At 59.8% G+C, this 25,121-nt stretch overlaps 1 protein-coding gene across 2 annotated transcripts in view; it reads right to left on the minus strand.

The window, feature by feature from the left end:
- Positions 1 to 25,121, minus strand: part of NAV1 (neuron navigator 1) — a 195,302-nt gene that overhangs the window by 80,331 nt on the left and 89,850 nt on the right. For both annotated transcript variants that reach the window (XM_069545079.1, XM_069545078.1), the window contains exon 5: positions 1,552 to 1,654. In XM_069545079.1, coding sequence (XP_069401180.1) covers positions 1,552 to 1,654 — 103 coding nt within the window. The remainder of the gene's footprint in view (positions 1 to 1,551; positions 1,655 to 25,121) is intronic.

A 25,121-nucleotide genomic window follows, 5' to 3' on the forward strand; every position in this document is an offset into this window, starting at 1 on the left:
AAACCAAAGGCCCAGGGAGGAAGCGGCTCTGGGCCCACAGCAAACAGAAAGGCCGCTCCAGGGCTCCTGGTTCCTCTCCCGTAGAGGGAGACAAGCCAGAGGCCCAGGCGCTGCCCACGAACCGGTCAACTTCACACACGAGGCCTTCCTGTTCCCCTGCAGAAAGCAGCAGGGCCTGCATGGGGTCAAGCTGTCTTCATGTGGGGATCAGAGGTGGGGACAGGAGCCGGGGGCTGCTGCCCTTGCCCTGCGGGTGAGCCACCTGGGGTGTGACCCCACAGGAGCAGAGCACATGGGCCTTCTTTGGCATGGGGCTGGCAGGCAAGGTGGGGCTGAGCTGTTCCAGCAACTTCCCTGGCTGGGGAAGGAGGGCATCCAAGACTTAATCCACTGGGTACTCAAAGCAGTGAGCGGAGTCGAGCCAGACCCCTGTCCCACGTGGGTTCCTGCTTAGGGCTGGGAGGGCTGGAGACGGATGTACAGGGTCCCATAGCCTCCCAGAGACCACATCCACTTTCTCCTCAGCCCTCCTCATCACATCCCTTCAGCAGTTGGAATCCTGCTGGCTCAAGCAGAGGCAGTCACAGAGACAGCAGGCTCTGCTTATCACGGGAAATATTTCAGATGTCTGGGAGCAGGCAGGGGATGAGGGGGGGCTGGGGAGGAGCGTGGGAAGGAGGGACAAGGGGGAAGGAGGGACAAGGGGATCTCAGCAAGGGATCTGGGAGCCGCTGAGGCCAGAGTCAGCTCCGCTTCACAGTCACCACCCCCCCCCACGAGGATGGGATGGCTGGGAAGTGATGAGTCCTCTGTCGCTGGAGGCATGTAAGTTTGGTTTGCCTATAACTTGGACACACACTTGGGTCAGGAGAAGTCCCCCCACTGCCCATTTGCTCCCATTTTCCAATCCCAGGAGGTGGGAAGGAGCCAACTCTTCTCTACCTTCCTGCTCCACACCCCGAGGATTTCTCAATCCTGGCGGCTCACCCCTTACCCCCAGGGTGTAGCCCAGCCCTCTGTCCCCCTTGGAGCTGACAGTATGAGCTCATCTGGGCAGCCCCAGGAGCCAGTGCAGGAAATTCTGAGTCATGCCGAGCCTGGGGCCAGGACACCAGGGCAGAGAGAGGCGCGGCAGGAGGGGGGCGCCCCGCATGGTGGAGGCTGCAAGGGCTCGTGAGGGGCAGGAGGAGGGTGTTTGCACGGCGCAGAGGCTGGGCCGCTTGCCGGCTGAGGGGGCAAGAAGGCTGCTGCGTGTCAGGAAGGGCACGTGGAAGATTCAGAGCAGGGAGAGGAAGGGAGTGAGCAAGCCCTTGAGACACGGGGAGGTGGACACCCAGGAGGGCGTGGAGGGGCAGTCATGGCCTGAGCCGCAGGCTGGCTCCTCCTTCCAACCACCCAGCGAGGCTCCAGCCCGATGAGATGGAGTCCAAGTGTCCAGCAGAAGCCAACGCCAGGCATGGGCGCGCTTCCCCCGTGGACTCAGTGCACGCTGCCCCGGCCCAGGTGGGGGCCCGCCCTCCACAGAGGGCAGGAGGGGCAGCGGGCTCTTACCTGTGAGTCACCTGGGACCCTCGCAGGCTGGACATGGTCTCCTCCAGGTTCTGGCGCAGATCCAGGACATTCTGCACGGTCCTCTTTCTCTGGGACTCAGGGTCTGGAGGGAGGAGAGGAGCTGGGTGAGTAGGTCGGAGGTGGCCGGAGGCTGCATCCCTGGACGGGTCCTGGGACATGGCTCTGCCTCTCAGGCCTTCCTAAGGGCCTGGGACACACCCTTGAGCCCCTGAGGTCCCGGCCCTGGAAGGGACAGGGGCACAGGGGCACCAGCCTTCAGTGTCCTCCCAGACACCCACGGGACCACCCTGGCCTGCATCACTTTGGGGAGCCCTGCTTCTCCTAGCAGAGGTTCCAGACCAGGCCCCCGTGGTTGGGGTTAGCCGGAACATCTGCCCGATACCCAGCCTGCCATGGTGCATGGACTGGTGTTTCACCCTGGCTCTCGGAGGCAGGGGTGCCTGGATATGTGGTGTTGGCCAGTCTCCAGGGCAGAAACACTGCAAGGGTGCTGTGATGTCGCTGAGCCCAGAGACAGGGAGTGGTGCTGGGGGTCGGCGCTGGGAGCTGGTGGGAGCCGGCATCAGGCCCTCGCTGGGAGCGCCTGCAGGGTCCGTCGTTGGGCAGGGCAGTTTGTGCAAGGACCCGGAGATGCTGGTGGGGAGGGGCGGTGAGCAGCCGCGGGAAGGCTGGGCATGCAGACCCCAGGCCAGAGGTGCATGTCCGGGCGAGTGTGTGTGGGCGCAGCCCCAGTGCAGACTCCTGAAAGATCAGGGCTGTGGAACCAGCCGTGGTTTGCAGGCAGGACGTTACCGCAGACAGAGAAGAGGAGACCACAGCGAACAGAAACAGACCCCATTGCCTTCCCAGGGGAAAAGCATCCGCAAAACTGAGGGTACCGAGTGTGAAGACACTCCAGAATGTCCCCTTCACCACGCGCTCCATCCAGGAAGCCCCTGTGAAGCAGACACAGTCTGCCCGACGCACGGCTTGTCCTGGACCTTGGCCCAGTCACTGAATGTAGGCAGATCCCTCAGTGCCCCCTGAAAGGCGACCTGGGAGAGTCAGGGGCCCAGAGATGATGGCAAAGCAACGGAGAAAACTCAACAGCTCTGACCCCCAGGCAACTGCCCCAACCAGACCCCCGGGGTCTCACCCTAGAGCCCATGAGTCCCCCACCCACCCAGACCCAGCAGGAGTGCGCGGCTCTAAAAGCTGCCACAGGGGACATCTCTGAATTCAGGAGGCATTTTTCCCAAGACTAAGTTGGGCTGGCGGCTGCTTGGCCTGCCTTGTCAGCGAGGCAGGGGCAGGGGAGGGAGGCAGGGAGCCAGGTGCACGGCCCTCCCAGAGCCTCAGGGGCACCTTTCCTGAGAAGCAGCTCCACACCCAGGCCAGCCCAGTCCTCTCCTCTCCTCCCCTCCTCCGGGGCGGAGGAAGGCTGGCAGCGCGCAGGGATGAGGCGGGCCTTCTCACATCACTCCTCTGCTGGCTGTGACTGCTTATCCTGGCAAGGGCCACCTGGTGCAGCTTTGTGGTTGTTGTGGTAGTTTGGCATGGAGAACAGGCAGGGTCAGGAGGTGTACACGTATATTTAAAGCTTGGCCCTAAGACGCCTATATGAGGACCAAGAATATGCTGCTGAGACACGGGTTTCTGGGCCAGCGAGATGCTTTCCATGGATTTGGCAGAGACAAGGGAAAAGGCACGCACAGCCCTGAGGGGTGAGTGGTCCAGAGACGAGGGGACCTAGGGCAACCTGGAGACCGTGTGTGCCAACCCCCTGCAGGCCTCAGTGAGTGGAGGCGCACGGCACGTCGGGGAGCTCAGTGCAGCTGCCCCATTTCACGGAGGAGACCCTGAGCCCCAGAGACGGGGCCCTGCACCTCACAGAGCATCTTGGTGCCACCAGCGGCAGCACACAGCAGGTACTCAGGGGCCATCACAAGAGTGGACAGACTCGACCACAATAAGCAGACAGAAACAACAATGGGTTGCTGTGTGTCCCGTTAGGAAGACGTCTTTTGTTAAAAAAACAGGGAAAAATGTTTAACTCACACAGCATCCTCCTCATAACGTGCCAGCAGAGTGGGGCAGAGCTACCCCAAGGTATCCAAATCAGAGCCACAGAAGTCCTTGGACGTGAGCAGTCCAGCCGGGTCCGTGGCTCTTGGGGGTGGGTGGGGCGACTGGCTGGAGGTGCAGAAATGTAATAAGGAGGGATATGTGGCGCCAGGGTGCCACCCCAGGAGCAGGTGGGCATGGGGGGCAGGCGGGGGCAGAGCTGGCGCTGAGCAGAGCGCGGGCAGTCGAAGCGCCGCCCCACCGATGCCTCCACGCCCCAGCAGCGCCCCCTGGTGGCCCCGGTGAGGCACACCACCCTGCTCCCCAAAGGCCCAGCTCAGGGGAGGTCTGGCTGCGCCGGTACTCTTCACATTCTTAGCTCTAAATTACGGATAAGCTGCATCTGTAAAAGGATTCCTCCCACACCCCTACCCTTCTCTGGCCCCCAACCGATAACAGCCGTCATCCCTCTCCCCCCCCTTTTCCACCGTCTTCGCGAGGCTCACTGGGGTGGGGTGTTAGTCCGGGACCCACACGACTCTGACAACGATGATAGGTTTTGTCGGCTGGCGTCTGGATGTGTGTGCTTCCCAGGCTCAGAAGATGGCAACAGTCTCCCTCCAACCAGCCATCACCACGGTAACACACAGTCGCCACAAACAGCATCCTCCCAGCATGCACCGGGGTGGAGTTTCTCATAGGAGACCACGGCATCCTCCCAGCATGCACTGGGGTGGAGTTTCTCATAGGAGACCACAGCATCCTCCCAGCAAGCACCGGGGCAGAGTTTCTCATAGGAAACCACAGCATCCTCCCAGCATGCACCGGGGTGGAGTTTCTCATATCAGATCACAGCATCCTCCCAGCAAGCACCGGGGCGGAGTTTCTCATAACAGATCATAGCATCCTCCCAGCAAGCACCGGGGCGGAGTTTCTCATAGGAAACCACAGCATCCTCCCAGCATGCACCGGGGTGGAGTTTCTTATAGGAGACCACGGCACCCTCCCAGCATGCACCGGGGCGGAGTTTCTCATAGGAAACCACAGCATCCTCCCAGCATGCACCGGGGTGGAGTGTCTCATATCAGATCACAGCATCCTCCCAGCAAGCACCGGGGTGGAGTTTCTCATAGGAGACCACGGCATCCTCCCAGCATGCACCGGGGCGGAGTTTCTCATAGGAGACCACAGCATCCTCCCAGCATGCACCGGGGCGGAGTTTCTCATAGGCAACCACAGACAGACTGCTGTCTCTGTGAGGAGTCCACTCGGCACCCGGTGCGCACTTAGGGGAGGGGCAGGCACACCCACCCAGATGCACACAGCATCCCATCGAGGTGGGCTCAAAACCAGGCACTTCCCCCACGTGAGACTGCAGGGCTGTTCTTTCCATGACCACGGAGCGCCTCCTACACGCACACACGCCTCAGACGCACCCCTCCGCGGTCTGGCCGGCAGCCCGTGGCGGCCATCACGTCTGGATCCCAGGCGCCCCACTCTGCCAGCCCACAGACGTGCGCGAGGAGAGTCGTGTGGGTGCGCCTCCCGCCTCAAGTGCAGAGGGGGAAGCTGGAAGTAGAGCACAGCGGTCCCTGGGGCTGGAGGCGGGGCAGCGCCCTGGGAAGATGGTGGCAAGCAGGGTGCTTTCTGCCTGAAGCCCGACCCGGGCAGCAGGCTTCCCCGGACCGCAAGACCATGAGTCTCCTGAGTCCCGAAGGAAGGGCTGCCGAGTGGTACCACAGGTCCAGTCCGCACGGCCAAGGACAGGTGCTGGCTGCGACCCCCACCCCGTTCCTTCTGACCTGGAGTGAGGCATTTCACCACCCCGCTGAGCTGGGTGCTCTACGAAGAGCGGAGGTAGTGGTACCCACTCCCCAGGCTGTCGGGGGGATTAGAGAGCTGACGTGGGTGCTACGCACACAGTAGGTTCTCCACAGGAGTGGGGTAGGGTCCGCTACCTGCCACCTGCAGGTACCTGCCTGGACAAGCTACCTGCCTTGTCCAGCTCTTCGCCTTGGGTCTGAAACCTGATGTAGTAGGTGAGAGGACAAGGACCCCAAGAGATTTAGGGGCATGCAGGAAGGAGGGGGATCAGGGCCCCTCACCCAGCAGGCACATTTCCCCAAGCTCTGCACAGCTTGGATTACTGGCTGACAATGACGGGAACTTCAGAGGCTGCCAGGTGAACACTTGAGACTTCCCTGCGGCACATTCAGTTCAGCCTGGGGTGTGGCCCAGCCTCTAGACTGGCTCCCGCCTCCTGAGTGGATGGACCAGGCAGGAACCAACAAGAGGAATGGAAGTGCCTCAAGAGGAAGATTTTCAATCCCTAGCATTTCGAACTCAAAAGAAACAGCACATGACTCCAGCCGGAGAGGGGTAGGCTTGTGAGCACCACCAGGTGGGGAGGGGTGGGCCCGAGGCCCCGGCACTGGAGGCCTTGGCCTGGCTGCCCCGTGTTGCCCTGGGGTGGAGAGGCACTCAGATGTCACCAGTGGGGGTGACCACTGTCTAAAGGACCTGTTTGAGACAGCACAAGATACATCCACCTAGAAACCCAGGCTAGAGGACCTGAGAGGGGCACCTCTCTCTCTCACACACACCCTCTCTCAGCAACTTCCAAAAGGAAAAAAGAAATCTCTCCTGACCCTATCGTCCCAAGGATAGCACCTAAGTCTTCTCTAAATTTTTAAAATTTGTCACAGTTTAGGCTCCTAATACACACAGGTGAAATATCAGTATAAGTTACAGTTCAGTTGCACAGTTACGTTCGACTCTTTTCGACCCCATGGACTGCAGCATGCCAGGCCTCCCTGTCCATCACCAACTCCCGGAGTTCACTCAAACTCATGTCCATCGAGTTGGTGATGCCATCCAACCATCTCATCCTCTGTCGTCACCTTCTCCTCCCACCTTCAATCTTTCCCAGCATCAGGGTCTTTTCAAATGAGTCAGCTCTTCACATCACGTGGCCAAAGTATTGGAGTTTCAGCTTCAGCATCAGTCCTTCCAATGAATATCCAGGACTGATTTCCTTTAGGATGGACTGGTTGGATCTCCTTGCTGCCCAAGGGACTCTCAAAAGTCTTCTCCAACATCACAGTTCAAAAGCATCAATTCTTTGGCACTCAGCTTTCTTTATAGTCCAACTCTCAGATTTATACATGACTACTGGAAAAACCATAGCTTTGACTAAGAGCCAGTTACAAACACACATCTCTCTGACAACATGACCCCTAACCAGAAGGTCCTTGGGCATCTGTGCCACCACACGACCCCCAGTGTCTATAGATGACCACTCTGTGGATACCGAGTCCCACGTCTTTGGGAGTCTGACTCATTTCCGTCCGTCTCTTCTGCTCAAGGACATGACCTTCAAGGTCTGGCCGGGGCAGGCACTACAAGCCCACCTCACATAGCCTCACTGCTCGGAGGTCATACGGGTGGGCTCTGTGGACACTGGCAGCCAGTGACCCTGCCCTCGATGGACTCCCAGGGGCCGTGGCCTCTGAAGGCTCTGTCCCGTGTGAGGCTTGGTGCGGGGCTGAAACCGACAGAGGACAGAGCATCCTACACACAGACCGCCTCGCCGTCCTGCAACTCCACCCCCACCCCCTCCCCGAGCCCAGAGGCCCCAGCAAGAGCCTGGGGTGGGCCTCTGTGCCAGAGCCTCCCCCTCTACCAGCATGCAGTGTGGGACAGTTTATTCTGTTGCTAGTTCAGTCATCCCCGGCCTTAAGTCACAGCACTGTTGGAGGCAGCTGGTGCGGAGCCCTGCAGCGCGGCCGCCCGTGCTTCCTGCCGTGGAGGCTCCCAGGTCCCCACCTTTGCCCGGGAGAAGCCTGAACCTTCTCAACCAGCAAGTGATCCTCCCACTGCTGCTGAGTGGGCAGAGCACCCAGGCAGAGCCAGGACGACAAAGCAGGGTGCTGGCCACGAGGCTGTGTGAGGCAAGGCAAGGAGCCAGCAGGGGCCAGAGAGGGGGCAGGAAGGACTCCTCTGACCCGGAATGGCGAGGCAGGGGTGTCTGCAGGCCACCAGCAGTTTCGATTTTGATTGAATGAGAACACTTGGCTCAGGGACCCTCAGTGACATGTCTCTGGGGGGCACTCGGCCAAGAGGAGCCGTGAGGCTGGGGGCGAAGGACAGAGGCGGCCTAGGGGGCTGGGCATGTGGTTTCTGCAGGGTGCGGGCCAGTTGGCTGTGGGGCCTCGGGTAAATTACTCCCCCTTTCTGGGCTTCAGTTGCCTTACGGATAGAATAAGGGAGCTGGGGCTGGGGACACTCAAAGCTCTAGCCGACTCTGACCGTCTGTCTGTGGAGCTCTGCAGCTGGTGAAGCCTGAGTAAACGTCTCTTCTCCTCCTGGAGAGGGCTAAAAGTGCAGGTGCCAGGGTATCACCCCTAGAGATGCCTGGGCTGGAGCTGGGGCCCAGGAACCTGCACCGTCCAAGCCCCATTGTGGGCAACGTGGACCAGGGGTCCCGACTGAGAGCCCAGACACCTTGCTGCAGCCTCCAGAACAGTCTGCCCATTGACACCAGGCTCTGACTTCCAGAGGCCAGGCCTTGGGGCAGTGTGTCCAGGGCCCTCAGCCCAAGTGTGCTCCCTGGGCACAAACAGCACCGTGCCCTCTCTGGGAACGCCCACTCGTGTGCTGATCCTGGGGCGGAGGAGGGTGCCTGTCCCCGACAGGCCACCAGGGGGCGCTGCCGGGCGCTGCCGCAGTGCTGCGGGCAGGCGGCTCCCGCGTTAGCACAGCCCCCTTGGGCGCCGGGCATGCCAGGGCTGCCATCCTCCCCAGCCAGGGGCTTGGCTCCTCCAGTGGGAGCCGCCGGCTAGAACAGAGGGGCAGTGCCTGGCCTCCGGGTACCCGTGGGCTCCAGGCGGCGAGCTCGGATGTGGGGCCAGAGCGTGGAGACCCGCTGCTCTCTGCCCCAGCAGCTGCGCGGAGTGCCGCCTCTGCAGAGTGGGTCAGGCTTCACAGCCCTGCCCTGGCCGCCCCTCTGCTCTGCAGGGCTCCTGGGCAGACGCGTGCCTGGGCGAGAGGGAGCAGGGCCATCGCTCCAGCCCCTGCTCCGTGCCCGGCCCGGCCCTTTCGGGGGGCACTGGCGGCCTCTCTCTGCAGCAGGCAGCCCTCAGGCCCGCCAGCCAGCCCAGCGCAGCTACTCCCTGACGTCCGGCGTGGTCTGCCTCGGGAAAGACCTGCTGGTCCAGGGCAGCTACGCAGAGGGCTGTGGGACGCGGGGGCGCCCGCCTCCGGCTCCCTCTCATCTGCTCCATCTTCCTCTGATGGTTACAGGGCTACAGGGTCAGAGAGCCAGTTCCCGATGTCTCCTGTCCACCCCACCCTCCTGGGCCTTGAGGGGTGGCCGCCTGCAGATGGTGGCCGCCTGCTGCGTGGGGGTCGGCCCGTCCCCTGAGGAGCCTGGCTCTCCTGCCCCATAAACCTCCTGGCTCACTGGCAGTGTTATGGTGATGCTGCCCAGAGCTGTCACGTGACACCGGCTCCAATGGAGTCGCTGCTGCTGGGGGCAGAGCGGTTGTTATGGCAACCGTTCTCACATTAGTGAGGACCATCTGCAGGCAGAGGGGGAGGGGGAGGAAGAGGGTGGGGGCGGGCTGGGGCTGGGCCCAGGTGTGGGGACAATCGGAAGGGGCCCTGGGGGATTCTGGTTGTGACGCTAGTAACGCTGGTATCAGCTGACTCGGCCAAGTCCTCTGCCACCTGCCAGGCACACTTCTCTGGACTTTCAGATTGTAGCCCGTGTAACTGTCAGGACAACCCTTTGAGGTGGTCTGACTATCATTCCCATTTTACAGTTGAGAAACCTGAAGCCCGGAGAGGGTGAGTAAGCTGCTGAAGGCAATAAAGCCAAGACCCCGACCAGATGGTCTGACTCTGGGGATATCACCATCTAGTATTATCGCGGCCGCGACCCACAAGTGCACGAGTGTCTACAGTGTGTCTACAGAGAGCTGACACACGGAGCGTGACAGTCATCCTTCTAAAGTGCACAATTCAGCGGTTTTTAGTACATTTGTAAAGTTGGAAAGTGACGCTGGATGGCATCACCAACTCGATGGACACGAGTCTGAGTAAATTCCGGCAAACAGTGACTGGCAGAGGAGCCCGGCGTGCTGAACCCCGCGGGGTCACAGAGAGTCTGGACTGCGCAGCAAAGCTGTACAACCACTGCCACTGTCTGATCCCAGAATGTCTGCATCACCCCTCACCCCAGCCCCTGGCAGCCCAGGGCTCCTTTCTGTGTCTGAGGATCTGCCTGTGCTGGGTGCCCCACAGAAAGGAATCTCAAACACGCTGCCTTTCGTAACTGGCTCCTCACCTTCAAGGCTCATTCACATATCATGTGTCTGTACTTCACGCCTTTCCATGGCTGAAGCTGTTCACGCACACTGTACACACGGCGTCCCACTGCGCGCGCATGCTGTATTCTGTGTTTCTGCTCATCATTCGACGGTCATTTGGGTCACTTCCATTTTCTGCCTGTTTTATGACTAAAGCTGCTACGACCATTCGCACCCAAACTTCATGGACACATGTTTTCCGTTCTCTTGGATAAATGCTTGGAACACAACGCGGGGCCGTACAGTGTCTGTGCTGAGTCGGAGCAACTTCCAGGCTGCTTCCTGGAGCGGCCGCACCGACTCGTCTCCACCAGCGGAGCGTGAGGGTGCCGACCTCGCCACGCTCCTGCCAGCGCTTGCCACTGTCTGTCCTTTTGCTCGCAGCCACCCTAGCGGGTGTCTCACCAGAGACGTGGCTTCCATGCACCTAATGATTTACGCAGTTGAGCATCTTCCACGGTGAAACTTACTACGTTTAAGCACAGTTGCATCAGCCCCACGCTGGCTGGCGACAGCACAGCAGAGAGAGGACAGCTGGGTCACCAGAGCCCCCCGACGGCGCCGCCGAGCCCCCCAGCGTGGTCTGCACCAGCGCCCACTCTCACGCCCCGTCTGCCCAGGTCCCCCGCGTCATTGCCTTTCCCGGGCCTCCCGGGGCCAAGTGACAAGACACACTGTCTCTGAAGGGGCGGCCTTGCTGGGGGTGGGCACTCCTGGAGTTAACACCCCTGGCTGCAGATTCCCCCCGTCAGCCTCCTCTGCAGACCCGCCCTCCCTGGCTCCTGGGGAGGGGCCGCACCTTGCCCCTCTACCCTCTGCACAGGGCCTGCAGCCAGCATGGCCTCGGGACTGTCCGCAGGAACGCGATCTGCGACCCTCACCCTCTCACTTGTAAGATGAGACGTCGGCCCTGGGACATGGAGACTGGGCTGTGGGTACGAGGTCAGCAGGCCGTGTGCCAGCCTGGACGCCCCCGCCACCAGCCTGGAGGAGGGTGGGTGTCAAAGGGCTGGCGGGAGCCTTTGAGGCCATTTGAGGGGAGAGACTGAGGCCCAACGGAGTGGCAGAGACCTGGGCAAGACGACAGAGCCAGGGGGCCCACAGTGGAGGCAGCCAGGCCCCACGGAGGGCTCGGGGGACAGCTGGGGGCAGAGCCTGGCCACGCGGGGCCGCCCCGAGGGGGAGCCCTCTCCCAGGAGGCCCCCGCCTCTCGTCCAGGAACCCATCTGCCCCACAGCAGAGCTGCCGCCCGCCTCGCCCGGCCGCCCCTGGGGGCTCCATTTCTGAAAAAGCCTTCTGTGTCACTGATCCCCTCAACCTCTGCTCCCCCCGACCTCGGGGGCCCTCAGGCTCAGCCCATCTGCCAGCAACACCTCCAGGGCAGCCCCAACACCCACCGAATGAACCCGGCTAACAAAGGCCAAGACTCTCTCCACTCACCCGGGCTGGGCCCAGGAGCAGCGAGGCAGCGAGCTGAGTCTCAGGAAGGCTTCCAGCGAGGGGTCTGCCTGTCTGCTGAGTCGCTTCAGTGGTGCCTGACTCTGCGACCCCGTGGACTGTGCCCGCCCCCAGGCTCCTCTGTCCATGGGATGCTCCAGGCAAGAATGCTGGAGGGGTTGCATGCCCTCCTCCAGGGGATCTTCCCGACTCCGGGAGCAAACCCGCTGGCAGGCAGGCTCTTTACCGCTAGTGCCACCCGGGAAGCCCTTCCCACTGGTGGGGGGGGGGGCAGAGCAATCCAGCATAAACCTGCGAGGCTGGCTGGGGCCGCTGCGGGGCAGGCAGTGTCCTCCAAGGCAGGAAGGGAGACGAGCAGGTGCCTACTTAACACCCAGTGTAGCCATCGTGACTCGACAAGCCGGGCTCAGAGAGGCCACTCCGCTCCCGAAGGCCACACCGCCGGTGCACGTGCTATACTGGAATCTTGAGTCCAAGTGTGACTGATGTCCACCATTTTTCAGAATAAATTACAACTGGCAAGGAGGAGAGCAGAACCAGGCGCCTGGAGGCCCTTCCTGATGGACAGGCTGGCGTCCAGCACGGCCTTCCAGGCCACAGGAGGAGGCCTGTCCTGCTCTGCCCACGGGATGAATGGGGACAGGGTTGCCAGGAGGCCGCGGGACTGGGCGGCGGGCCAGCCGGCGTCCCCACCTCCGGGACTGCTGGCAGGCGCGGGCCTGCCTGGCACTTCCTTGAGGGAGCGCTGCCCCGCCGGCCTTTGTCCCATTTCTGGAGCCTGCGGGTGCCCTGGCCTGGGAGGAACCTTCCTAGAGCGCTGCCCGCCAGGCTGCACAGCCCACGTGCCAAGACCAGGCGGGCCGTCCTCCCTGCCGCCACCCCCAGCCTTGCCCCTGGGGGCTGGGGCCCACACGCTGGGACGGGGCAGCCTCCAGGGCAGCCTCTGCTGGGGCATGGTCGGCCGGTCCCCACGTCTGGGCAAGGGAGAGAGGGCCAGGCAGGGGTGGGCAGGGAGAGAGGGTCAGGCAGGAGTGGGCAGGGAGAGAGGGCCAGGCAGGGGTGGGCAGGGGAGAGAGGGCCAGGCAGGGGTGGGCAGCGGCACCCGTGTGCCAGGACCCCTTCTCCAGGGGACCAGCCTCAGCTCCGGCCTGGTCCCATGCGGGGCAGGGGTGAGGCCAGGGATGCGGTGCAGGAGCCTGGGACCCACTTAGCGCTTGACCGGGGAGGAGCGGGGAGAGGGAGCGGGTGCGCCGGGCCTTCTCTGGTCTTTGCCCACCCTCCCTCTCCCGACCCCTCGCCCCCACCCTCCGCCCCCATGCCCCCTCCCCCACCCCACCCGAGCCTGGCAGCTGATGACCGGCTGTCATTTGAATGGAACCAAATCCCCAAGGAAAAGCCCCTGGAGAGCTCACCCTCCCGGGAGCCCAGCCTCTCCTGCACACCCGCGTCCCCCATGGGGTGTGGGTTCTGGAAGAACCCGCAGGTCCTCCTGCCGGAGCCTCCTCAAGGGCAGAGATGTTCGAACGGCAAGTCGCCGCTGAGCGCCGAGGGCCTCCTGGGACCAGGGACACACAGGGCTCAGGGGGCGGCAGGGAGCCAGGGGCTGGGCAGAGAGGGGCCTGCAGAGGACAGGGCCGCCACGTGGCCCCGAGTGGACACGGAGAAGCCGGTGTTCCCTGGGTTCATCCTCCTTGCTGGTGCGAGGGGCCGTCCTGGACCCATCAGGCCGGAGCAGGACGCGGAGCCGAGAGGCTGGGACAGGCGGAGGCCCGAGGCATCCTCCAGAGGAGACCGCGGACCAGAAAACCAGCAGCTGGGGCTGGCCACCTGCCTCTGAGAAATACGCAGGCCCTTGGCCAAACTGAACCCACCTGTCCCCCTACCTTGGAAACAAAGAGGCAAAGTATCAGGTATTAGGTGCCTCCTGTGTGTCAGGAGGTGGCGCCAGTGGTTAAAGAACCCCTCTGCCAACGCAGGAGACAGGAGATGCGGGCTGGATCCCTGGGTGGGGAAGATACCCTGGAGGAGAAGGCATGGCACTCCACTCCAGTGTTCTTGCCTGGGAAGTCCCAGGACAGAGGAGCCTGGCGGCTGCAGTCTAAAGGTTCGCAGAGTCAGAATGGCTGAAGTGACTTAGCTCGCACCCTGTGCCATTCACGACACCAGGGGGGTGGGCCCTGAAGCTCGGGGTGGGGGGGTGCGTTGGGGGGAAGGGGAGGACCCTGCTCCACAGAGCCCAGCGCCTCTCTGGGACTGCCTCCGGCACGTCAGGGATCCTCAGTGAAAAAGCACTTAACAGCACACTAGACCCGGGGGACAACCCCTGCCTGGCCGCCAGGGGCTCCGGCATCCGTCAGCACACAGCCCTGTTCTCAGGAGTGTGGTCCTGACCGCCCACCAAAGCCACCATCCCGGGGCCTGTCCACAGTCCAGCTCAGCTCGCTGGCAGTCCAGGCCACGGTCTCCTTGCAAATGACCCCAGCCCCTCGCAGCAGGAGGTCCCCGCAGCCGTGAGCCCTGCCCTCCCGGCCCTGAGACTGCAGACGCTCGGCGGGGCGGGGGGGGGCAGGAGGAGGGGTGGGGGTGCAGGAGGAGAGACGGGAGTCGGCCGGCACCAGGCCCGGGGTCAGCACTCGCGCTGTCTGCTTCAAGGACAAAGGGGGCCAGGCCCTCAGGTTTCCTGCCTGGTGCCCCCACCTTCCATCACAGTCAGCAGCTCCCATCTGCCCCCACTTCTCGCGGCGGGGTAGCCACTCGGGGCTCTGCCCTCCTCCCTGCCCCCACCCACTGCTGACAGTCGCCATGGGAACAGCAGGCTGGGCTCCTGGGGACGGGGTGAAGAGGACTGAACTGAATGGATGTCTATGCGTCTCCTCTCCTCCACAGAAAGAGCTTAGCACAGAAGGGCCAAGCCCGAGCCGGAGGCTGCGGAGTGGCTCAGGTGGCTTCAGACAGGCCCTTCTCCCACCCACAGCCAAGGACGGGGAGCCCACGCCATCCGCAGCACCCTGGGCTTCTTCAGGGTGAGAGCTCAGTGTCTCCCGGGTGACTTTCAAGGCCTCCAGGAGGAATGGCCTGACCGTGCACCACTCCCCCTGTGCCACCGCCCCTCATGCTCCATCCCCTGCTGCTCTCTAAAGGGCCCTCCCCACTGGGTGACTCCTCCCTGTGCTTCAGTGCCCAGCCACACCTCCTCCAGGAAGCCCTCCTGGCCACCTCAGCGATCACTTCCGCAAACGATGGAACACCTGGTGCCTGCATCACTCTGGACCAGCAGCACACCCGACTTCTGCAGGAGCCAGTCCCGGCACCTGCTGGCCTCATCCCCACTGCCCATACGACATCGCTGTGCAACCGCACCTCCACCCCAACAGCCCAGGAACGTTTACCTGAACGCAGACCTCCTAGCCTGGAGAGACAGCACTCGTCTTGCCCTGGGGTCCCTGCTGGAGCCCGTGGCAGGCTTGCCCACAGCCTGCACACTGCACCTCTGTCCACCCCTCACCTCCTCACCCTCTGTCTGCCTCCAGGGCAGAGGCCAAGCTCTCGTCCCCAAGGGCCTGGCACCTGCTCCAAGGAGCACAGACGTCCACCCGTCCCGCCTTGAGGGACCGCCGCCCACCTTCTGGCTCTCCCTCAAGGAGACTTTCACCACCGCACCGCCACCCCCCTGCCCCCGCCAGCAGCGCCCTCGGCCCGTGCCTGCAGCTCTGTGCGGGTCTGCGCTGGACCACTTCAGGCCGCTCAAAGGATGCGCTTTTCTCCCTCCCTGATACCTCAGCCTCCATTCCCCTGGCCCAGACACAAATCAGAGGAAAGCGGCTCCCCTGACACCAGAAACGCTTTCCATGGGGCTCAGGAACTCACTCTAAAGGTCTCCCTGCGTTTTTCAGGCCATCACAAACCCCTGTTACCCGTCGGCCTCATAGTTTTCCTGGGGAGGCAGACCTGTATACTTTACTGGACTGACGGCTCTTTAACATGCAGTGAAAAAAGCTACAATAAAATTCTCGATCCCAGACTCATGGAGCTGGGACCCCAGGGATCCCGACCAGCAAGGGTCCTGACCAGTCGGCCCAATGCCGGGTCTGGCAGCTTTTCAGAGGCTGCTTGAGCTCCCCGGGCGCCGTCTCCCCCAGGCAGCCCATCCCAACAACTCGGGGCCACGCCTCCCTGGGTTCCACCATCTGCCTCCACTCGGAGCCACAACTGCTAAATTATGCAAAGTAAGTTCCAACAAAAACGTGGACCTTGGCCTTAGAACTCCTGGAGAATCCCTAGTCAGCAGGTGCGCTGAGATTAACTGCTTTCAGTGGTAAAGAATTCACCTGCCAAGCAGATGTGCGTTCGATCCCTGGGTTGGGAAGATCCCCTGGAGAAGGAAGTGGCAACCCACTCCAGGATTCTCACCTGGGAAATCCCATGGATAAAGGAGCTTGGCGAGCTACAGTCTATGGCGGTGCAGAGTCAGACACGACTTAGCAACTCAGTAGTAGCAGGAAGTCCATGAAGACCCCTGGTTACCACGCTGGCTGGTCACCCAGCTCGCACTCAGTTGCCCCCACGCTCCCACTAGATGCACGCAGGCCTTAACCACAAGGTTGGGGAGCGGGCTGCATGCCTCGGAGCCCAAGTCCAGCCCTGCGGCTCCCGACCAGCCCCGCTGCTCCCGACCAGCCCCTCCTTAATGGAGATGGAATTTATCAAAGCGAGAAGACCCATTCTATCGAGTCGGGGACAGGGAGGGGGATAAAAAGACATTCGACTCCCCGCTGTCAGCCAGAGACCCTAATGAATCCTTTGCTTCCGAAGACGATTATCGGACGGAATAATTCATCGCTAGAGATTAATTGGACTAATTATGTTGGCTTTCAGAATCCCCTGAATAATGACTTTCTCTGGGGTGGGTGTCAGGGATAATTGCGTGATATCTGAGCCTCTTCCCCCAGTGAAAGGCCTGCAGAAAGGGATCTCCGGCTCTAAAGGGTGGGCAGGATGGCTCCATGTCAGCTCTGGCCTGCTTAGAAGGGGCCCGTATTTCACGTGGAAGCCCTTTATGAGGGAGGTGTCATCACGCCTCACGGCCTTTCTCCACCCTCCCTCAGCATGCTCTTCAGGACACCCTGCTCGTCCTGGGACATCCCTTCTCCTGGGTGCTGTGGGGTCAGGGAGCCCAGGAGCTGAGTGACCTGCCCTCACGCTGGGGGACTCCCACACCTGCCCGTGAGCCTGCCGGGCCCTCCCCCAGGGCCACCCCATGCCCGCTGCCCCCAGGTCTGCACCCGTGAGGATGAGCGGCTCTGGTCTGGCACCTCTGCCTTCTCTCTCTCTTTAAATTAAGAGTCCACAGACGCTGAGCACACAGAAAAGAATTTAGTGTCTGAATAACACAACCAAGTTAATCTGACATGTGTGATGGCCCGCCCTGTCATCATCCTGTTCTGTGGTGATTAGATACAAAATGGCCAGGTGGTCATTCTCCTAACCATGCGGGCAAACAAGGGGCGCTTAGGATGGCGGCGGCGGAGGGCGTGGCACATTGCCCTGGCTCCCACCTTCTCCCACCCCAGGCAGCCTCTGGTTTCCAGGAAACCTCTGGTTTCCCCTCCTTCTCCTTGGCAGCCTCTACAAACTAAGTTAGTTTCAGGAGACAGTGGGGATCACATTAGTTTTAAGGCCCAGTCTATTCTGAACCCATATCCAGGGGAGGTAGATGGTAGCTTTAGAACCACTGCCTCTACTGAGGTATGTAAGCCAAGAGTCTTAATGTTCAGAGATCTCATTTTTATTTCACCTGAAAATGGAAGTAATTAAACATCTAGATGCTCAAGCTGGATTTAGAAAAGGCAGAGGAACCAGAGATCAAACTGCCAACGTCCACTGGATCATAGAAAAAGCAAGAGAGTTCCGCTTCATTGACTATGCTAAAACCTTTGCGTGGATCACAAGAAACTGGAAAATTCTTAAAGAGATGGAAACACCCGACCACCTTTCCTGCTTCCTGAGAAACGTGCACGCAAATCAAGAAGCAGCAGTTAGAATCTGACCTGGACCGACAGACTGTTACAGAATCGGGAAAGGAGTGCGCCAAGGCTGTGTACCGTCACCCTGCTTATTTAACTTCTATGCAGAGGACACCATGTGAAACGCTGGGCTGGAAGAAGCACAAGCTGGAATCAAGATTGCCGGGAGAAATATCAATCACCTCAGATATGCAGATGACACCACCCTTATGGCAGAAAGTGAAAAGGAGCTAAAAAGCCTCTTGATGAAAGTGAAAGAGGAGAGTGAAAAAGTTGGCTTAAAGCTCAACATTCAGAAAACAAAGATCATGGCATCTGGTCCCATCACTTCATGGGAAATAGATGGGGAAACAGTGGAAACAGTGTCAGACTTTATTTTTCAGGGCTCCAAGATCACTGCAGATGGTGACAACAGCCATGAAATTAAGACGCTGCTCCTTGGAAGAAAAGCTATGACCAACCTAGACAGCGTATTAAAAAGCAGAGATATTACTTTGCTGGCAAAGGTCCATATAGTTAAAGCTATGGTTTTTCCAGTAGTCATGTATGGATGTGAGAGTTGGACTATAAAGAAAGCTAAGCACTGAAGAACTGATGCTTTTGAACTGTGGTGTTGGAGAAGACTCTCGAGAGTCCCTTCGACTGCAAGCAGATCCAACGAGTCCATCCTAAAGGAGATCAGCCCTGAATGTTCATTGGAAGGACTGATGCTGAAGCAGAAGACCCAATATTCTGGCCACCTGATGTGAAGAGCCAACTCATTAGAAAAGACCCTGATGCTGGGAAAGATTAAAGGCAGGAGGAGAAGGGGACGGCAGAGGATGGATGGTTGGATGGCATCACCAACTCCATGGACATGCGTGTGAGCAAGCTCTGGGAGTTGGTGACGGACAGGGAGGCCTGGCGTGCTGCAGTCCCTGGGGTAGAAGAGTCAGCAGCAACCAAACATCTACTTCTTAGGGTTATTGAGATGGTACCTTAGACAACGTCCATCGAGTCCCGGCCCAGGGGAAGGACTCAGCAGCAGTCACGAGCATTCCTCTCATCTTGGGCCACTGTGGTCTCAGCTCTCACCAACCCCCCCATCCCAGCTGCGGACACGACGCTCTCCCCTCCCTCACCTGGAGCTGGGGGGATGCCGGTCAGGCGGACCGGTGACGTGGTTTCAGGGAAGACACTCCTGCTCCACCCTCCACCCAAGGTCCTTGTTTTTTTGTTTTTCTTTGTTTTTTTTTTAAGCAATCTATGACGCTGTCCTGTAGCAGCTGCCGGTGTCAGTCAGTGAAATACGTCTGGTTATATACTGCCGGTGAAAGAGTGTAAGGGCCATTGGTTAATCTGTGCGGTAATTTGTACAATCCTGTACATACCAGCAAAGAAGACCTTCCTAAAAACAGCCTGGTTTTCTCCCAAGGGAGAAAAGGATGGAGCTAGGATGACAGCTGCAGGAGCTGAAAGGTTTCTGTTAATGGGCAACCATGCATAATCGCAGAGTGCCTTCCACCCGGGAAGGAGCCTCTGAATTGAGTGACAAAGCAGCTGCCTTCGGAGCTTCCTCAGCAAACCTGAGCCTCTGCCACCCTGGGGAGGGCAGGGCAAGGGCGGGGCGGGGAGGTGTGTGAGACCGCTGCAGGGGTCGGCAGTTCTCCAAAAGGGATGGGGTAGATGTGACCAGGAGGAGCCCCAGGGCTCTTCAGGAGGCGAAGGCAGCCAGGCAAGAGCCAGAGAAAAGCTACTCCCAGGAGCTCCTGAAGCCAGCAAGTAGAGTCAGGGGCGGGGTGCGATGGAGGTGCGAGCGGAGCAACCTTGCAACAGAATCACAAGGTTGTCAGTTCAGCATAAAGACATGTGTTTAGAAACGCCTGGGACCCCCTCAAGACCAAGTGCGGTTAACAAGAGGGCATCCGATGGCGGTCAGGCCTGCACCCCAAACACTCGAGATGCGGTAACAGAGCTCTGGCGTCTGCAGGCGTCTTGCCTCACGGCTTTCTCCGTCGGTGTGTTTTCTGTCCACACCATGCCACAGAGCATGTGGGAGGGAGCCCGGGCCTCCACGGTGAAAGCGCCGATCCCAATCACTAGGCCACCAGGGAACCCCCTTGTCCCACAGTTTAATCAGACTGAGTTCCAAGCATCCAGACTAAAGAAAGGAGCGTTTTGATGGGAACCTTGGGGGACGGTGGACCTGGACAAGCAGCCGGGGCCAGGGACAGGGAGGCGGCCAGGGCCAGCACGACCCCCTCCTCCAGGAGCGCAGGGCAGCAGCACCTGCCTCTGGTCAGGTATGGGCCTTCCCACGCTCCTTCCTGGGTCTGGAGCCTCAGGAGGGCATAAACCCAAGCTCAGCGAGCTGAGGACAGCCTGTCCTGCTGCCCCGCAGAAGCGTCTCACAGGGACAGCCTGCAGAAAGTGCAGCTCAGATCAGACCGGCACGGTTCCCCACGAAGCCTGAGTCCACCGGGCACCCTGTGGTTCCAGGGCGGGGCACTTGGTGGACAGGCCGCGAGCAGGGGGCCTGAAGAGGGGAGGTGCTGGGGTCTGCTGCCTGCCCGCCACCGGCTGCCTGTGTCCCTGGGCCAGGCCCTCGTTTGGCAAATCATCTAGAAAGCTTTCAGCTTGCGGGCTCTGCTCAGAGACATGTGGGCCGTGACTGTGGCCGCAGGGCGGGGAGCACTGGCTGCTGGCCGGGGGCAGGTCTGCTGAGCTGAGGGTTCTGCCACGGGTGGTAACAGATCCACCGTCTGGCCTCAAACCTGGAAGTATCAGGTGCCCTGGGAACCAGATACAGCAGGAAATGAGCAGAAACACCCAAACACGGGGTAACAGACACCCTGGCGAGGGCTGCAGGCGGCTTTCCGCAGAGTATCACCCAGAGCTAGTGCCCCCACCGCCCCGGGGGGGAGAGGCCTGCACACCTGTGACTTTCTTTAAAGTCAAGTCAATCTCAGACACATCTGCACACTTGCTGCAGAGCCTCTGGAGCGCAGCCTTTGCCGTGAAAAGACTGCGACCCAGAAGGAAGAGGGCTTTACACAGCTGTGTGAGAAGAGGCAGAGCATGCGATGGTTGGATGGCATCACCAACGCAGCGGACACGCATCTGAGCGAACTCCAGGAGACAGTGAGGACAGGGCAGCCTGGCTGCAGTCCACGGTCACCAAGAACACACACACGGACGAAGGAGCCTCACGACGCGCCGTGTGGGGCCACACTGACTGGATACAGGGACGCTAACTGCTGTCTGTTGTTTCCATTAAATACTGGGGTGTGTGTGTGTGTGTGTGTGTGTGCGTGTGCGTGTGTGTGCAGGCTTCCCAGGGCGTGCTGGTGGTACTGGACACACAGACGCTAACTGCTGTCCGTTGTTTCCATTATATTAAATACTGGGGTGTGTGTGTGTGCGCGTGTGTGTGTGTGTCTGTGTGCAGGCTGCTGGTGCTAAGGAACCTGCCTGTCAATGCAGGAGATGCCCGAGACAAGGGTTCAATCCCTGGGTGGGGAAGAGCCCCTGGAGGAGGAAAAGGCAACCCACTCCATGATTCTTGCCTAGAGACCCCGCAGGACAGAGGAGCCTGGTGGGCTACAGTCCACAGGGTTGCAGTCAGACATGACTGAGCGACTCAGCATGCGTGCACACGCGTGAGCGTGCACACAGCTTGGCACACACACGCATGTCCTCACTCTGTCCACTGAAGGGGCCTAGGGGCAGTGATGCCCCGGGACCAGGGAGACCACCAGCATCAAGTCCTGGTTTCTGACGCCATCCTCCCGTGAGAGGACAGGACCCCTCGGAGAAATGGCTGGTCTTGAACAGGGAATACGCAACATGTACCGGGAGCACTTCCTGGGCCAGAAAGGAGGAAACCGAGAACAACCAGGTGTGTCAAAGGGACACAGGCACCAACTGAAAGCTCTCCACCAACAGCCAGAGCTGAAACAGTTTGATCAAAATAAAAAACACAGGATCAGAGCGTAACTCAAAGAATGAAGCAAACAATCACGAGTGCCCACTGGCCTACCCAGAGAAACGGAGAGCGGAGAAAGCTCCTGCGCAGGAGGGCTCACGTGGACACTCTCCTGGCGGGAGGTGGGACCTAACTGCTCGCCTCCCTGAGGCTGTGCCGGGTAAGCACCTTCCGGGGGGCGCACCCTGGAGAAAAGGGGAGGGGGACTTTGCTGGGGAAACACGACCACGCCGTCAGCCAGACGATAAATGACGGCAGATCACGCTGGGAGTAAACACCCTTCAGAGGTCGTGAGAACAACACCTTGCCTCCGTGGTCATCGAGCCTCCGGCAACCATCAGAGCCGTGCTGAAGGACAAGCCACAAGCTGCCTGGCAGTCCTCTTCAGGGCCATCCCACCAAGGAAAGACTGAGAAACAGGCACGGCCCAGAGCAGCCCAAGGGCACAGGAGGCCAAATGGACTGTGGCCCTTGGATGGGATCCTGACACAGAAGGGCACGAGGTGAAACCCAAGGCAAACCCAAACCAAGCGTGGACCTCCGCTAACGATGGTGCTTCAGCCCTGGCTCAGTGACTGACAAGCAGGCCACAGGGGCCAGGACACAGCCACACGGGAACTGGGCGTGGGGCCCGCGACAGCTCCTGGCTGCATCCTCGCCACTGCCTATGAGTCTGAAGCTATTCTGAAACGCTCAAGTTTATTAAAAGACAAAAAGCCGCACAGGATCCTGAAGCACAGCGGGGGGACGTATCACGGGACACGGGCGATGATGAGGACTCAGCCCTGCCAGCGAGCGGTTTGGAGTCTGACCAGGGAGGACGGGGCAGCTGCCTGGCAAGAGGCCGAGGAGTGGAAACCAACAGCGTCTCCCGACAGGCACTGTCAGGGGAGGGCTGCCTGGAGGGGGGAGACCCCGGAGAGGTTCACCCTTGGGGTGGGGGTAGGGCGTCAAGAAGTATCTGAAAAGGATGGGCAAGGCTTTCTAGGAGGGTGCTGGAGGCAGCGGGTGTTTTAGGCCAGGACATGGCTCAATCCAAGACACAGAGACGGGAGAACTGGGGCAGGTCTGGGAACCGCAGAGCCCAGCACAGACAGGGCAGCATCCCCCAGGGGCCCACGGACTACTGTCCTCCAGAGAGCCCCACACAAAGAGGATCCCAGGCCTCGCGGGGATTCTGCACCCGCTCACCAGTTCCTGGGCCGTCACCAAGCTGCAGTGACTCCACAGGCTCTGAGAAGTCCTGCAACAGAGAACCCCGTCTAGCCCTGTTCAGCCGGGACTTCCTAGATGCACAAAACCGAGGGTCTTGTATTTTTCAGCAGTCAATTAACAAGTCTCACCCGACTTCCTCAGGGAAATGCTGGCAGATGGCTTGGGCAGAGAAGACAAAGGGGACGCCAGGAGGGCAGGGAGGTGTGCCCTAGGAGGCCTTGGGCAAGAAATCAGAACGCTGTCCTGAGCAGCCTTGGGGACCAGCCCGTGGGGGGCAACACAGTCCCCACTGTGCCCCAGGAGGACACCCCCAGAGCAGGGCTGGCGGCGAGCCGGAGACGGGGACCCAGGATGTCTCCATGAGGGGCTGACGGGGTGAGTTGAGACAACGGGGGTACTTCCCAGGTAGAAGCAACCAGACGGCTGAGTGGCTGAGCCAAAGTGGGGCCAGAGCCAAGGAGAGGGGACAGCAGAGGTGTGGGCCCAAGGCCGGGCCGCCGCCAGTCTGCACACACCCCCACGCGCCCCCCTCCCCTGCTCCCAAAGACCAAGACAGACGTGGCAGCTCCAGACCTCACTGGGCAAGGGGCACCGCAGGACACACTCCGTTCGAGCAACAGAACAGAGAGGCAGACCTGGGCCATGACCCAGAGCCCAAACAGCGAAAGCGCACGCGACTCGGGCCAGGGAGGGAGAGGGGCCTCCCTGCTGGTCTGGTGTCTGAGACTCACATCAGACGCAGGGGGCCTGGCTCTGATCCCTGCTCAGAATTCCCAGGCTTCAGCAGTGCGTGAACCGTGAACTTCCGGACGCTCAGGCTGGATCTAGAAAAGGCAGAGGAACCAGAGATCAAATTGCCAACATCCGCTGGATCAGAGAAAGCAAGAGAGTTCCAGAAAAACATCTACTTTTGCTTTACTGACTACGCCAAAGCCTTTGACTGTGTGGATCACAACAAACTGTGGAACATTCTTTAAGAGATGGGAATACCAGACCACCTGACCTGCCTCCTGAGAAATCTGTATGCAGGTCAGGAAGCAGCAGTTAGAACTGGACAGGGAACAACAGACTGTTACAAAATTGGGAAAGGAGTACATCAAGGCTGTATATTGTCACCCTGCTTATTTAACTTCTGTGCAGAGTACATCACGAGAAACGCTGGGCTGGATAAAGCACAAGCTGGAATCAAGATTGCCGGGGGAAATATCAATAACCTCAGATATGCAGATGACACCACCCTTATGGCAGAAAGTGAAGAAGAACTAAAGAGCCTCTTGATGAAAGTGAAAGAGGAGAGCGAAAAAGTTGGCTTAAAGCTTAATATTCAGAAAACTAAGATCATGGCATCTGGTCCCATCACTTTATGGCAAATAGATGGGGAAACAGTGGAAACAGTGTCCGACTTTATTTTTCAGGGCTCCAAAATCACTGCAGATGGTGATTGCAGCCATGAAATTACAAGACGCTTGCTCCTTGGAAAGAAAGTTATGACCAACCTAGACAGCATATTAAAAAGCAGAGGTATTACTTTGCCAACAAAGGTCCATCTAGTCAAGGCTATGGTTTTTCCTGTGGTCATGTATGGATGTGAGAGTTGGACTGTGAAGAAGGCTGAGCACCGAAGAATTGATGCTTTTGAACTGTGGTGCTGGAGAAGACTCTTGAGAGTCCCTTGGACTGCAAGGAGATCCAACCAGTCCATCCTAAAGGAAATCACTCCTGAGTATTCATTGGAAGGACTGATGCTGAAGCTGAAACTCCAATACTTTGGCCACCTGATGCAAAGAAGTGACTCACTGGAAAAGACTCTGATGCTGGGAAAGATTGAAGGCGGGAGGAGAAGAGGACGACAGAGGATGAGATGGCTGGATGGCATCACCGACTCAATGGACATGGGTTTTAGCAAGCTCTGGGAGTTGGTGATGGATGGGGAGGCCTGGCGAGCTGCCGTCCACAGGGTCACAAAGAGTCGGACACGACTGACTGACTGACTGAACTAAACTGGAAACAGGGAACCAGGTCCCACATGCCGCAACTAAGATCCCATGCAACCAAATAAATAACTATTTTGAAAATTAACTAGCGAGTGATGGAGAAACAAGTACGAGGGGCAGGAAAGCCCAGTCACCGTGCAGAATTCCCAGCCGTGTAGGCAGGTTACCGTCCATACAGCAGCACAGAGGCTGTGCCTCCCGCTGCCCCAGCCCCAGATACCAGCTCAAAGCCCTGCTCCACCGCTTCCCAGCTCCGGGCAAGGTAGCCAGCCTGTGTCTCAGCTCCCTCAGTGGCAGAAGGGGAACACGACTGTCCCCGCTTGGAGCCTGTTATGGAGAGTCCATCTGTGTCAAGGGCTCCGAGTGGGATCTGGTGCCCGGGCTGTAGCACGTTAGCACCAGCGGCGGTTCAGAGTGAAGGGGCTGAAGGAAGCTGCTCGCAGGGTCCAGGCAGGACAGGGCTTCCTGCCCCTCCCGGGGTGGC

The sequence above is a fragment of the Ovis canadensis genome, chromosome 12, assembly GCF_042477335.2.
Source record: "Ovis canadensis isolate MfBH-ARS-UI-01 breed Bighorn chromosome 12, ARS-UI_OviCan_v2, whole genome shotgun sequence".
Classification (NCBI taxonomy): Eukaryota; Metazoa; Chordata; class Mammalia; order Artiodactyla; family Bovidae; genus Ovis; species Ovis canadensis.